The 16,282-nt window shown below is 38.8% G+C and overlaps 1 protein-coding gene across 2 annotated transcripts in view; it reads right to left on the bottom strand.

Annotated features, from left to right (window-relative positions):
* The window catches only part of celsr3 (cadherin, EGF LAG seven-pass G-type receptor 3), a 66,305-nt gene that overhangs the window by 25,005 nt on the left and 25,018 nt on the right, over positions 1–16,282 (bottom strand). For both annotated transcript variants that reach the window (XM_088290810.1, XM_088290812.1), the window contains exons 4-15: positions 15,195–15,417; positions 11,793–11,908; positions 11,580–11,668; positions 11,265–11,279; positions 10,349–10,506; positions 8,229–8,392; positions 7,879–8,004; positions 6,791–6,960; positions 6,521–6,706; positions 4,933–5,043; positions 4,649–4,817; positions 77–218 (exon numbers count right to left, since the gene is read on the bottom strand). In XM_088290810.1, the coding sequence (XP_088146936.1) occupies positions 77–218; positions 4,649–4,817; positions 4,933–5,043; positions 6,521–6,706; positions 6,791–6,960; positions 7,879–8,004; positions 8,229–8,392; positions 10,349–10,506; positions 11,265–11,279; positions 11,580–11,668; positions 11,793–11,908; positions 15,195–15,417 (1,669 nt within the window). The remainder of the gene's footprint in view (positions 1–76; positions 219–4,648; positions 4,818–4,932; positions 5,044–6,520; positions 6,707–6,790; positions 6,961–7,878; positions 8,005–8,228; positions 8,393–10,348; positions 10,507–11,264; positions 11,280–11,579; positions 11,669–11,792; positions 11,909–15,194; positions 15,418–16,282) is intronic.

Below are 16,282 nucleotides of genomic sequence, written 5' to 3'. Positions count from 1 at the left end.
AGTTTGACAGGAATTGGTCCTGTGGTCGTTGCATAATCTTGCCAATGAATATCTGCATTGATACAGAGACACCGACCTGTGTTGGCAGTACTGTCCATAGTGGTTGTCACCACAGTCACAGATGTAACCTTGTGACGAGCTGGGCTTCCTGTGGCACTGTGCGTCATTTTCACAAGGATTCAGATGGCAAGCATCAGTGCAGCCTTTCCCATAATAACCTGCAGGAGAGAAAGTGTGTATAAAAAACAAATAACACTGGCGATGCATTTTGTTGGAACGTGAGGAGCAAAATACAAATACTCTTAACATTTAAGCAGAGCTCATTTTTTGTTGTCAAACACCGGGGAAGAAAATGTACACTGGTGTCTATGCAAGAGCTGTGATTTTCCTCTTGAACCATAACCATATTATTTATGGATTAGATACGAGACAGATGTCAAGAATGTTTTGTCAAATACTTTGCTTGCAATGCGGATTTTGTAAATATACTGAGGGTAAATATTATAGCAGCTGTCATCCTCTGAGAGATAAATTCCGATAAACAAAGCCAGTACAAAAACTGTACCAAAAATGTTTCCTTCTCCTTGGGTTTTTGTCTGGACTTTTAAGAGTGTAAATGAGTGGATTATGTGGAGCTGAGAAACCGTGTGGAGTTGGATTCCAGCAGTTTATTAACCAAAATAACGGAACATTTTAAAAAAAAATTTCAATGCCAGCATTTTGTTTGTCATTCATTTTATTTAATTCTATCTGCCTTGCTTTTGTGTTCATAAACACACGCACACGCTCACGCACACACTCCGCTATACATCTCCACTTGTTCACCATGGCAACTGACAGGACACCGTGACGACAGCCAGGTCTTTGTTCTCGCACTTTTAATGGCACATGCCTTGAGACAACGATACGCGAGAAGCAAGGGTGACCCGCCCTCAGTTGAGGACAGATTTGAGAGCGTGAGAAAATAGAAGCAGGGCATAATATGCAATATATATATATATATATATATATATATATATATATATATATATATATATATATATATATATATATATATATATATATATATCCTTTTTTTTTTTTATTACATTAAATGACAAATTGCGATTCCCGGAGCTACTGCAGCCAAGATGAAATGCCAGAGAGAGAAATCAATTCAGTACTATCACTTCACCGAAACATTGGTAACTGTATGTCGCAATATCTCAAACACACTTTAGTAACACAAAAAGCCATTTTGGGACTTCTGACATGACATCATTGCTTCTGTCTTCAGCATCTAATCATATTTCTGTAAAGCACAGAACTCCGCCAAGACTGAAATCAACGATAATGCGTATTCCAAAGTGGATGGCACACACAGCATCTGGTGGGTCGCAGACATCCATCAAGGCTAAACAATCTAAATTTGACCCAGCAACAAATTGTTGACTTGAAAGTTGTCATTAAGATTCATGACTTAGTCACTGAAAAGAACTAAGAAAAAATTATCATGTTTAGACGACTACAAATTAGTCACTATTTGCATCAGAATAATATTATTACATATTTATTGACATTACACTTCATTCTAATAATGTAAAATGTGTTACCAAGCTCGTGAATTCCAATAAAGTATCTCGCTTATCATAAAAGTGCAGTCCACCTTGAGGTCCTCATGAAAATACATTCTTATTCTCAAATTATGAGCATTTTTCTCATAAAATGCTACTTTGAGTGAGTACGTCGCGAGAACTCATTTTAGCTTACTTCAAAAAAATGTATCCTGCATAAGTTAATATTCATGTGACTTTTTACAAAACCTTGTCTGTAAGTATGGCTATGGCAGGGGCAGATGAATGCAAATAGTGAAGATAACATGGACAATATTCGAAACAGAACCATGATAGTCATGTGGCTGACGAAGCAGAAGTGTTAAACATCAAGGTTCATATTTTAATTCAGGATTAACTGTGCTCCAAATTTGTGATCGTTAAGAGTAAAACTATGGTTAGCTATGTTTATGTAGTCTATAAAAGTCAGATATTGATCGAACTGGGCTGGCAGCATCGGCTGATCTCTTTTGTTATGTTGACTACAACGCCGGGTGACAGACAGCAGTTTTATTAAAAACTGTCAGGAGACATTTTAATTACCGTCCACGCAGCTATCGGTGATTGCAATATCAGTATTTTGCCGACAGGAATAAGCTCACGTTGTCGTTCTGGAAACATGTTTCAAATGGCAAAAATGTCACAGTCCCATTTAGGTTCATTCTTTTATTTGTTTTCCCTTCTACAGTATTATATTAGTTCCGTTATTAATGCTGATCAATTATAAGACAAAAATCATTGACCTGCTTTTGCAGAAGTAAAATTTCAAATTTAATATCTTGTTTTATTTTTTTTTAGTTTGTTTGGATTTTTTTTTTTGATCAGCAGTTACCCGGCTGATCATGAACTAAAAAACAAAATAAAGAAAGAAAACCAATATATTTTTATACATATACGTACAGAGTATGGGGACAGTTTCTGGTCTATCTTGAACTCAATGACAGCTCATATTTATTTGGTGAACATGGCATGGAATAACGGCTTCTTGATACGATTAGAGATTGGTCAATTGGAACTTCAAATATAAGTGTGGAGATACCCTTGCATGCTGTTTTTGAGTGTTGGTATTTTTTTTTTGATTGATTGTATGTGTCATATTTTAGTTTGCTTGTCATTTTTTCAAAATAAATACATATATTATTCGGAAATAAGTTGGCACAATTGAGCTGTGTAAAACGGTGCATAATGCATCGTATTGTATTAGATCCATTGCATACGCAGGCATTTGCATGTGTTTGGACTCTCAAATGAAAGGGAATTATTGAGAGCATACCTCTCACTTTATTTTCTTCCCCGCTCTATGCTGTTATTAAACTTTGATTTGTCTCTGGGCTGCACTCATTGTACAACTTTCTTCATTTTTAATGATCATTGTGCTGAGGAACGATAATGAGAGCTGTAGTTTAAAATAAACTAGAGCATGTGCAGGAAGTTTTTTTTTCCCTTTTCTTTTTTAATTTATTTTTTTACAAATATTTAGTGTGTCTGATTGTGTGCGTGTGTATGTGTGCGTGCGTGTGCGTGTGTATGGTTTGCTATGCAAATAAGCCAAGTTGCTAGCATTAGCTCACGGGCTCGTGGAGGATGCTACAGCAAGAGCAATGCCTCCATACTTCCTCTCTCAGGCTGTTCGGCCCGAGGCTTCTCAACACACAGCGTATCCGCTTCGTCCTGCTTGAAATACACACTCACTGATCTTTTGTTCCCTCCATTTTTGCTGCAAGCACATGGTCTCATTTCCTAACTTTTACTTGTTTAGCGACTCCTCTCTAACTTTCTTAATTTATTTTGAGTATATATACGTATACACTTTACTGCAGGGGTGGGCAAACTTTTGGATTGGTGGGCCACAATGGGTTCTAAAATTTGACAGAGGGGCCAGACCTGGAGCAGATGGATGGAGTGTTTTGATAACCTCACCTCATCTGGGAAAAGAAATGCATTTAATTTTAAATGAAAGTGAACAAAAGTATTACAACAATATATAAGTCTTTGGCACCCACAGTATTAAACAGAAATAAAATTAAACATTAACAAGGTTTATTAATTTAATGTTTTTCAAGTTCGATGGGCTGGATTAAAACGTTTAACGGGCCGCATGTGGCCCCCGGGCCGTAGTTTACCCACACCTACTTTACAGCATGAGTATTTTCTATATGACTTTATTTTCTTAATTCAATTACTTTGTTTTCCCAAACACTTGCGCTGAATGTACTGACCTAAAAACAATCCATATAAACAATCCAAACAGAACGGAGAATGGGAGTTGTATCCTGACACGTTTCACTTGCAACTTGTTCTGCTGAATTAATCATTTAGTCTTGAAACCATTTTTTCTTTGACCTACTGTTCGGATCTATTCGTAAAATGTGCCGCCTGTGTTTCCAGGCTATTTGACTAGAATTTCTCAAGCTCTCTTTCTTCTCTTCTCTTGTTTTACCGCCCCAAATCGCTGCTGTTTACATTATTTCCGTCTGCCATCTCTTTCACTTAATTAAGCATTAACATTTTTTAGCAGTCCGCTCCTCCTCCTCCTTTATTTCATATTCCTCCAACTGTCTTTTTGTCTTATTTCTTCATGTGTTTTCTCCCACTGTTGTGATTACCTCTGCTTAACTCCTTCTTATCTGCCTCATTAGATCCAGTCTATTTGGAAGGCAGTCAAAGACTCATAGACAAACAAGCATTCGCTCTCAACCTCACACCAAGGGACAATTTAAAGTGTTCAATCAACCTGCCACGTATGTTTTTGGAATGTGGGAGGAAACCAGAGTACCCAGAGAAAACAGGGAGGACATGCAAACTCCACACAGGAAAGGCCAGAGCCCGGGATCGAACCCAGCACCTCTGAACTGTCAGGCGATCATGCCAACCAGTTGTCCACCAAGCTGTTCCAATTTAAAAAAAAAATGTTTCTTTTTGCTGTTCATTTTTTTGTTGTTCAGTTCAAAATGTTTGCAAGGCTATTGGAACACATTTTGAAAAATGAAGTAACACAAGTATCTGTACTCCAATTTCACTTTCCCAGGTGGGTGAAGGTTGGCCCTACCACTCACCAGGTTCACATAGGCAGGTGTGCCGCTCCCATTGGTCCGAACAGCGGCTATGGGAGGGACAAGGAGATGAAACGCAAGGGTTGCCGACATTGCAGCCGATCTCCACCTTGACAGTTCTGGAGGGGCGCGGCAAGGGAGGTGCGTCCGGTCTCACACCCAAGCGAACACCCTAGAAAGGGAGAGGGAGTTATCGGCTAATATATATATATATATTTTTTTAAGAACAAATAACCTTCTCGTGATGAGCCCACTCATTCATCAATAATTCATGCATCTAGACTCACCTGTATGCATCCTCTGATTCCATTCTGGACCTCGCCAGAGCCCAACACTCCTCCCACATGCAGATGTTTCACCTTCAATCCATGAATCTCATTTCCGACTATTGCTGTTCCCTAATGAAGGGGAAAAGATAGTGAGAAGTCGAAGGCGGACAGAAAAGGCAAAAGATTATGATAAATAATAGATGGAAACTGAATTCCTGAACAAAGACAAAGTGTGACATCATTTGAATAGCTGGAGTTAACCTTGTAAAATAGAAATGTATTAGGAATGAAGATATCAAGGATGTCAACGTTTTTTTTTAATGCAAATCTCAAAAGAAAAAAAATATGATTGGGTATAAGAAAAGATAAACTGCCAGTAGTAGGAATTCAAAATGCTTAAAGTGGAAAGTCCTAAGTATATATTCATGCGTGAATATAATACCAAGTACTGTATTTGACTTCATGACAGGCTAAAAGAGTAGCATGTGATGACGGGGAGCTGAAGGAAGAACAATTGACTTGATTCAATAAAAGAAAACAATCAAATAAGATCGATGTGGGCCAATGCTCAAGTAATAAAAGTGGAAACTTTGTGAAGCAGCAGTGGATGGGAACATTAAACAGCAAGCATGAAATATAAATCAATGAGTCCCATTTACAGTATTAGTCTTTCAGCAGTAAGAATTGATGTTTGGCTGACAGTCACTGCCAAACAATTTCAAAAGGTAATCAGTGTCTAATGAATGGAGGCAGTGTGTCATCAGCTCAAACTTGCACTGCTGCAAACGTCATCACCAATTTATGACTAGATTTTTTCAGATCAGCTATGGGCATTCGTAATTGGTCTTGTTTGTAGATTCATCCTTCTTTCATAAAGAGCAATGCTGTTTGTATTTCTTTACTTTTATTTCTAGACTCATGTTGACCTATGTTGGTAGATGGTTCAAATTAAATTTCAGTTGTGCAGTTTTATAATGGAATGGTGGGTGAATGATTAGCACGTTCGTCTCACGGTGCAGAGTTGAGGGTTTAAATCTCGGCTCTGGCCTTCCTGTGTGGAGTTGGCATGTCCTCCCCTTTCCTGTGTGTGTTTTCTCCGGATACTCCGGTATCCTCCCACATTTCAAAAACATGCATGAGCACTCTTTATTGGCCTTACGTGCGATTATGAGTGTGAATGATTGTCTTTGTGTAACCTGCGATTGTCTGGCAACCAATTTCAGGTGTACCTTGCCTTGATAAGCAGTTCACATTCTATGACATTCTATGTGATTAAGTTTTTTTTTTTTTTTGGTCAGAGCAATTTAATCAGGGGGGAAAACTCCATTAAAAGAGATTACATTTGGGTGAAAATCCACCTGTGAATACTCTTTGTTTTAATCTATTGTTACTTCTTGCAGTCCACTTGCGTAAGCAAGGCAAAGACCAACCAGATCAGGTAGATTTAGCTGCACTTCCAGAGTTGGAGTGGATCATGCCTGGCGGAGGCCTGCACCATTGTTGCATTTGCCTTTGTGAGGACTTTGGCTTTTTTTTAATTTTCTCTCGGCATAGCTCTAAAACGTAATAATGAAGTGGTCATGTGTTTTGACTTCATATCTCTTACTTGATAAAGTCCAAAGTCAAGGCGAAGTGTTGCGACATAGCGAGTTTCACGGCCACTGCGAACGTCCCGTAGCTCGAGCTGGAGGTCGTGCCATCGCCCATCTGCCACTTGAACCTGATCCAGCCTCAACCTCACTGGTCTGGTTGAACCTCGAGTCACCGAGAAAACTAGCTGACCATTCGTCACCTAAAAGTGGATGGACCAGATCAGATCAAAATAATCGGGTAGGAAAGGAAACACGAATAAGACCAAAACGACAAAAAATGAAACCTGGAATAGCAGGCTGGTGTACTGGCCGGCCTGGGCCTGAAGCAGCGTCCCGTCTCGGGCTCTGGTTCGGAACACTAATCCCAGGTACCAGGGTGTGGAGATGGTCACATCGTTCTTTAGATCCCACCAGAGAGCACTGTTTCCCAGGAAGCGATGGGGGTGTGGCATCACTGCAGACGAGATGAGAAGGAATCATGCATGGAAGGTCAGAGACATCCCGGATAGCGATAATGGTGATGAGTCATCGAATGAGTCATTGGACTTGAGAAGAAATGATGTTGAATATTCTGGTACAGACAATAGTAATCATTATATTTGCAGTGAAAATGTCACTCAGGCACACGACGTGAGATACAGTTTTTGAAGGCCATTTTTGAAAATTGGGAAAATTTGCTCAGTTTGACTTTTATAAAAGTGACTCTCAACCTAATGGGAAAATGTCAGTCCCATGGAGGAGTCAGTTGAGAGAACCTCCGTTCTAAACTTTTTGTCCCTTAACCGATATAAATGCTCCCTAATTTGAACTTTAATCGCATTGAAGGTGCCAAATATCTTGATTAATTAGTAAGTACATGATACAACAATTTTTGTATGTATAAATTAAACAAGCAATTCAACTTTTATCAAACATTAAATTTCTATTTTCAAAGACTTGATATAAATTTAACTCATTCTCCATCTGTCCCTGTTTTCTTTCCAAGAACTCATTTTTACTTCTAAAAATATTTAGCTAACCCTGACCATATTTTCCAGCCTGCCTTCTGCACCCATTCCACTCACGGTCATCCTTGTAACAGCTTTTCATTTTCTGCTCTGATGTGTTCCGCCCTCGAGCTCAACCATCAGCCTCAGTTTTCTCTTGGTAGAAAATACTTCAATTAATTTTTGAAAAATAAATTCATGCATGATGCACCACTATGACCCTTTGCTCTTCCCTCAAAAAGGCGTGCGACCGAAAGCACCTTATTGTAGATTTTATCCTGTAATCGCTATACCCTGCTATCTAATATTTTGACGATATATAGCAATATATTTAATACTGAATGACACAGCAAAGTGGATTATATGAAAGTGAAATAGGCTCGTACCATGGCTGCAGTCCTTCCCACCGTACCCAAGAGGACAGTCACAAGAGAATGTCTCCCAGCTGACCCGACAGGTTCCTCCATTCTGACAGGGATTGGACTTGCAAAAGGGAAGTTTGGCGCTGCAGCCTATCATAGACATTGGTAAAATTCATGTGACAAATAGTGGATGGCCATTGAAATGCATAAATACACACGCACACCCACACACACACACACACACACATATACACACATACCTACATACATATATAAATAGAGAGATAATGTGAGAAAGAGAGCGAGAGAGAGAAAGACAGAAAAAGAGACTACGAGAGAATGAGAGTCTATGACTGGGTTTTAGCATTGCTAACCTGGAAGCGTTCCATTGTTAGCAATAAACCCGGCCAGGTCCAGCGGCTTGTTGTCAATGTGCAGCTCCTTCATACATCCGATAAACTCCCTGGTCCCAAACGGGAAGTTGTCTGGAACATTGGGGACCCCACCCAGGAACAAAGGACCAGTCAGGTCAAGAGACCTAAGAAAAAAGGAAATAGGCAGAATTTTCTGATAAACCCATTGTCAGACAAAAATTGGAAAGGACAGGAGATAGGGATTAAACAAATTTCTTGCCCAAGGAAATAATAATGGCAGCATAAGCACATCTTTGGGGGAGATATCAAAGGATAATGGTGGTCTAAAAAAAAATCAGGGGAAGAAAGCAATTGAAAAGAAGACACAGAGATAAATGAAGCAACAAAGAGATTGAATATGAGTGACATTTAACATCAAGTGGATTATTAAACAGACGGGAGACAGAGCAGAGAACAAGGGTAGAAAATAAAATCGGTTTGTTTTAAGGAGACATCCACAAAATAATAAAAATCATAAGAATAATAATACTGGGGCAAATAACTGATAAAAGGGTGACAGGAGGAAGCTGGGGAGGCAGATGAATAAACAAAGAAAAGAAAAGAAAAGACAGAAGGTGAGCTGAGGGAATGTGGAGAGAAAGAAGATGTCACGTTACATAAAAAAAAAAAAATAGAGACATCCATGTGCTGTCGCTGTCACATTTGTGCCCTACAGTAATCCGGCTTTGGTAAAACATAAATAAACAAAATGCAGAAGAAACACACATTAAACCAAACGAAAGAAAGAGTTACTTTTGGAAAATATTTACAAAAAAGGATGATTGGAAGCCAGGCTCAGTAAAAGATGAGACATGTCATAGAGACACTATCTGTAGTCTTTCTTTTCTATATACTTATAAGACAAGGCCAATGTGATTATAACATCCAACGGCCTGCCATAAACCACTACCAACGCATTTTTAAGCATTTTGGGGGTCACACGAATGATCAGGGTGGAAGTTGTTTTCCAAGTGGCGATGTCACAGCGGTAATCAGTGAACGCCCTGTCAAACTTTACATCATCCGCAAGTGGAGGTCTTCTTGCAGTTCCTTATAAACGTACGTTGTGTGCTTTGAGCATCTGCATGGCCTCCAACGAGTCTATTTCTACTTCTGCAATGTCAAAGATTGTGTGCCCCTCTCGTGCATTGCCTTTAAAGTGAAAGAGAGGAGCCGCTTTCATTGACCAGGAAGTAAGTCAGCTGTGTTCGCTCCCACAATCACACTTAAGCCCCTTTCCACCTGCGCTCATTTATGAAAAGCCCAAGAGAAAGTAAACACCACTTATGCACACAGTATGACTACTTTGCGTTTGACTTGCACTGGGCTCACAAAAAAGGGCATCATCTCTCCAGGAATTGAATTTATCATCCATCCATCCATCTATCCATTCTCAGGACCACTTATTCAGTTCACGGTCGCAGAAGGTTGTGGAGCCCATCCCAGCTGACTTTGGGTAAAGTCAGACAACACCCTGGACTGGTTGCCAGTCAGTTGCCGGGCACATATAGAAAAACACCTCCATTCCCACGCACATTCACATGTTCATATTATTTTTCATGTGAAATTCAAATCTGAGCAAGATATTCTGTGTTCTTTGCGATATGTAACATTTTAAGGGCAGCATGTCAGTTTTGGGTGTGGTTTGTTGGAGAAAGTACAGCAAGGTTTTGAGTCTGTGCTGGAAGGCAAGTTTCTGGAAAATAATTGAGGAATTATTATAATTTGGTGTCCGTATACGTCATACAATTCCCTACAATTTATTTGGTGACACACTGGCCGAGTATGTTGTTTTATTAAAGATGGGAGAGTGATATGAGAAGGTATTGGTGAAGGAAATGAAAATGAAGTATAAAACGGGTAATAAGATCACAAGAGTGATACAGCTAATCATCAGGGAGCATGCAGTCAACTGGTGAACTGTCAGCTCTCCCAAAAGCCAATTTAATATCCTAATTTCAAGCTTTCGTCATTCTTCAACTCGAGGGATATATGATTCACAAATTAAAAACAAATCCATAATTCCTATATTGCCCCTTTAAATGTAAACACAACATTCTCATATGAAAAAAAAGACCCACTTCTTGCTGCTGGTCTGTTTGCCCTGAGCAGCGCAGGTGTAATTTCCAAGCTGGGTGCCAAAGCGGAGCGACAAGGCGGTATCGCAGTCATCAATGCTCACGACTGCAATCTTCTCATCTGAGGGACCCTGGGCCTCGCCACTAATGCTGCGCCTCGGCTGAACACACACAAAGGAGCAAAATTAAAAGACAGGTTTTTTTTTTGTTCTTTTTTTTCCAGAATGTGTTGTCTGACAATTATTTTTTTTTTTTAGACACGACCAAACAGCCCACATGAACTAAATAAATTATCAACTACAAATGCATGGTCTTTGTTAACTACAGTGTATCCCACTGGATATCGTCTTTAAACTTTGAATGTATGCAGATATTCAGAAGCGTTTATATATATATATATATATATATATATATATATATATATATATATATATATATATATATATATATATATATATATATATATATATATATATATATAAGCAGATCACACAGTACTGATTTAAAAAAACAAAAAAATATCTCGCATCACAACAGTATGGACTTTATTTGTATTTCCATTATCCCTTTCAATTACGTTTGTTGACAAATAACATGAACATGTTCTAAGTAAAATTGGGACCCACATAACGCAATCAATGCATGCCATAAATTGCATACGTAACATTTTGGCTCACATTTATTTTAAGAAAATGCTTTAAATAAAAATGTGTTCTGCACACTAAAGTCCATTATACGTCTTACTATCAGCCCAACATATAGCCTACCAGTGGGATACATGTCTCATATCACATAGGAAGGAAAGAGGAAAAGGGTTATTGCTCAGGCAAAACACAATAAACTGTTTGTTCACACACAATCTGTAGGGGAAGAAAGGAAGACAGACAGCATGTGGACTCTTTCACACAGTCATACTCACATAGCGTAAAGCCGGCTGAGGAAAATAAAAGAACAAAAGAAAATTAAAGGTGATGTGCATTCACTGCGCATGGCTAGAATGACAAGCAAACGCCCACGCGATGGTATAAACACATGTTTGTTCTCAATAAAAGAGCTTTGTTGGCATGAAATTATTAAATCAATTCTGCAGACACAACAAAAGCAATCACAATTCAGAAGAAAGCCAAATAATATGAAGTCATTATGCAATTCTAGGTGAAATGTGATTGAGAATAATAAAACAGCACAATTATTAGATGTCATACACGACACAAAGATTTTGTGATCAACTCACCTTGTTGTAATAGTGGATGTGAACTGTGTGCCATTCCCCATCACTCACACCTCCAGGCAGGAAAGGACTCACCTGGGTGGATGATTCACCTGCAGGTATTGTACAAAAATAACCACACCGTGCAGTTTTTTGTTTTTGCTCAACGAAATGTATTAAAGGAACATGTGGTGCCAAGTGTTTGATACAAAATTCGAGTCCAATAGCGGAACTGACCTGTGGAATATTTGAGCATCACTTGTCCCTCTTGGATCTCCAAAGCAATAAAGTCATGCTTCTCGTTGAAGCGTCCATTGTAGAATAGAAGACCGTTGCTTTCAAGTGTTGCAAAACTAGAAAAAGAAAATACACATACAAACATATTTCAGCTTCAAGGAAAGTTCATGAGGGATATGCAGGATAGGCAAAATTTTTAATACAATACAACTTTATTTATAAAGCGCATTTCACAACACCTGGAGCTGCAACAAAGCTCTTTCCATATGGGGTAGTAGAAATTAGCGGGAAATTACAACACAAATTAAAATACATAAATAATAGATACCAGAAGAACAGCAGAAAAGCGACAGTCTTAAGCTAAAATTTGTCTTCAAACAAGTTTTAAAAGTGGACGCAGAGGGGGCTTGCCCAACAAACAATGGGAGCTCATCCCATTGGGAAGGACAGAGAAGAAAATGTACCGAAGGTGTTGGAAATGTTAGCATTTTGTAGTATTCTGCCCAATGACAAAAACACAACTTGGATTCAACGTGCAAATCTCTCAAATCCAAACCCTTTGTCGAAATGTTCTCCACTGTCGTTGACTGCTTTGTTATTGTACAAATAAAAAACGATCCATGTTGCCTTAATGTTATTCTTTATATGTACAATAATTACTTATTATGAATGAGAGATGCCAGCGTGATAGATGGTAACTGCATCCCTGAGCTGACTTTTGAGCTGTGCCAAACTCCCCAACAACTAAACTAGCTGCAATTTATTTGGAATGTAGCATGAAAACAGACTGATAATATTTCTGTTGAATAAAAAAATAAAAATAAAAAACACATTTGTTCTTATTTAATAAAAGGATCAACATTTTGGCGTACATGCTGACATGTTACGATCCAAAACATAACTAGATTATAATTCATTTGTCTGTACTTTTTCTGTCAAATTGAAATGATGTCATGTTTTGAATAAAGGGATGGAAATCAAAAGATATTTTTTATTGAGTTCATTGATTGATGGCATTTACAAATGAAGCATTAAAGATTCAAATAAAAACTAGATAATTGCGCAAATATTGATTTATTCAATAGCAATTTCTCTTCATTTCTCCGCAGTCACTGCAGCAGTACTGCACCATACCATGCATGGCAAGATTATGCAGCCCTATCAAGTTTCTACTAACCAACCAGCAGTTTGTAGTAGCCAGCTAAAAACAGACAGGAATGATGTCATTGGACATTACAGAAATACTATATTGTACATATTTAGAAGAAAAACATGTTTGTGTCCCTTGATGGCGAAACATATTGATGTTCTCGCTCTAAAATTGATCAACTAATGTTTGTTCATCTTTGCAGCGCACACACTCTTCTCCAGCTGGCCTGGACACACAAACATATATTGCATGCTGCAGCCCAAGGGAACACAGCATATTTATTTACCCAGTATCTGTCTTAGGGCCCCGTGGCAATGACAAATTGTACACCTCTCAAGGTGACAGATGAAGAAGGGGATACCATTTTTTTTTTTTTTTTGGGGTGGGGAGTGATAAATGGTAGAGTTCTGCAACGCTGTGTTCTGCAAAATCAGGCCAACATTTTTGCCTGAAATAAACAGAGAAATGAATACAATAAGGAGATCAGGGTAACAATGTCAGTGGAGACACTTAAGACAGCCCCCAAAAGATGTCTTGGCTAAAAAGAGTTCACAAAGTATTTGACAGGCGAGTTCAGTAATTTGTTGCCATTAACATTTAAGATTAAGCCATGTGCAAAACTCTCACGTATGAATATTTATGGACACCTGCGATGAAACAATAGGCCCTCTTCAAAGAGACCATTATTGCTGCTGAGAACTCAAGCTGCATTGAAAAGAAAAGAAATAAAACAGTGGAGTGATTGAAGTTGTAATGGTATATTATTATATAATTCTATATATAAAAATCTATATAACAGCCATTTGAGAGTCCTTGGCCGTAATTTTCAATAGCCAGCTATGCGGTTTCAGATAACAGATACAAGGTATATTTTCGTTTATAAAACCGATGTATGCATGTGTGTATGAATGGAAATGACTCATGTGTCACACTAAAAATGTGAAATTGATTCTTTGTGGTGTATTTCCATTTGGTTGAAAATGAACCAAAAAAAATGCAGTGGCTCAAATCAGCTCAATGGCTTGTGGACCGAGAGAGCTCCAGGTTCACAGGCGGAAGCCCAGTATACAGATATAGTCTGTGGTGACAATTTTGACTGTTTCCCAGCCTCAAGTTAACAAACACCCGATGTCTCTAAAATATTACCGTGACCGATACTCTTGCATGTAGTACAATCGTAAACGCTAAAGCTACTCTCCCACACTTGCACAAATGATGCTTTTAAGTGCCTGCCAGTTACAATGCCCACAAGCTAATTTGTCAAAAATACCCTGATCACAATGTATCCTAGCAACCATAAGTAAAATTACCTGAGTATCTGGCACTCTAGCATTGGCCAATGTCTCTCATGACAAAGCCACAATTCCTGTCTGATGGCTTCACTCAGTCGCTCACAATGTGTATAGAAAATTGTGACAAAGAAGTAATGGTGCCAGGCAAAATGACAATAGACCAAGAGTCAGGGACACTGACAGTTACTTGGAAAAAACATGTTTTTTAAATGTTCCATTTTATTAGCACAAATGTAGAAAAAGGATTAAAGTTTTTCGGTCTATTATGAGTGTCAGTCAGTTTTTGGGAGTGCATCGCGACATGCATTTTATGTGCGTATTTTTGAAAATAATCCCGGTAAAAATGTGATATTCGTTTTCGTGACCTTTTCTACTAACTTCTCAGGACCCAATTTGGAAATAAGCGCTGAATGCGGCAGCACTGGTGAGATTTGAGTGATTCTTTTAAATGTAATGTAATACAATGTGATAAAATCTGGATTTCATGCAGTGAATGAGGACCACTAAATCAACTTTCAACCTTGCTCGAACGTCAAAATTTCTGCCACTTTAGGAATCGCTGTTTTTTACCAACTATTGTATGTATAATGTTCTACATAAAAACCCAAAAGTCATACTGAGAGTAAAGCATGTTCCTCCAATGCCCCACAAGGAAAGGAAGAGATCAGCTGAAACTGAAAGAATAACAGCACGAAGACCACAGCAACGAAAAAAGAGATGCTAATGAGACCTGCAGGTGGACAGATGAAAGTCGAGACAGGACAAATCAAAATGCCCACCAAGTGGCATCGATCTACGAGATGGAGACAAAATAAAATAGACAGACAGAAACAGTGAGAGATGAGAATCAAAGTGGTGTACTTATAGATCTCTGGTTGAGGGAAATTGGATTTTGGAGAGATGAGAGCTCAAGGAAACGTGATAGCAAGAGGAAAAAAAAAGTGTTTCTTATCTTCTTACGTTAAAGAGATGGAGAGGTGAAACCGTTGTCTGAGGCCCCGGAACATGGCGAAGGTCTTTGGGGGGAAGGAGCGGGAGGTGACGGTGCAGTACGGTCTCTCGTAGCCGCCGGCGGGACACTCGCAGCGGAAGCCGCCACCCGAGAGCTCCCGGCACGTTCCTCCGTTACGACACACGCCTGGCACGCAGCCACCATGTCGCCGGTCAAACTCACATTGGTCACCTGCGTAGGAAGCACACATAATATTCAACCACAAGGCATCAGCCGTTTTAAATTAAATCACATTATAGTATCATTGTACTTTAGGAAAAAAAAAACTAATCAGGGCTCGGAAACTTAAATGCTGGAGAGCACCATAATTATTATTTTTTTTAATTATTTTTACATCAGTGCTACTGGGGAGCCACATCGGACCACTCACTTCCAAACCAGATGAACTTGTTTGACTAATATACCATTTGAGGTATGTACAAAAAGAGCTCCTAATATATTTACATTTTTATGATACATTTCTCATTACATGTACTGCACAAAACATTCACCACTAAACTTTACTGTTTCAATCAAACAACAAAATAACCATGATTTCGTTTCCAGTGAAAAGGGCTCTCTTGCATGAAATTTGGGATGCCCCGATCTGATATCAAAGTAGCACTTGATCTATTATCTTCTAACATTTTCACTTTACCTGGTTTGGAATGTGGACAGAAACTCCAAACAGAAAAGCCCAGGCCAGGATTTGAATTAGCTCAACCGACCGAGTGAGTTAACTTGCTTGTCAGGCTCGTTTAAAACTAGCTTGAAGCATTACCTTAACTGAAGATATACGCTCAGCAATGCTTTTCCTCTATGAGGAACATTACGGGAATAAGAAACTCCATACACTGATTGAACTACAGTATGGCTTTTTACCTGTTTTTGTAATAACAGTAATTAGTCATTTCATTGTCACACTACAGCCTTCAGAACGTTTTACCGGGAAGTTTTAAGGATCTAAAAGTAGTCCAAAAAACAGCGCTGATTGTACCACCATTATGCACCTTATTCATAGACGGGTGTTTTTTCTTCTCAATCAGACAGCCAATTA

This window comes from Idiotropiscis lumnitzeri, chromosome 3 (genome assembly GCF_059441095.1).
Source record: "Idiotropiscis lumnitzeri isolate Australia: NSW breed Sydney's pygmy pipehorse chromosome 3, RoL_Ilum_1.0, whole genome shotgun sequence".
Taxonomy (NCBI): domain Eukaryota; kingdom Metazoa; phylum Chordata; class Actinopteri; order Syngnathiformes; family Syngnathidae; genus Idiotropiscis; species Idiotropiscis lumnitzeri.
The sequence above is the reverse complement of the archived record's forward strand: the minus strand, read 5'-3'. Positions and strand labels throughout refer to the sequence as shown.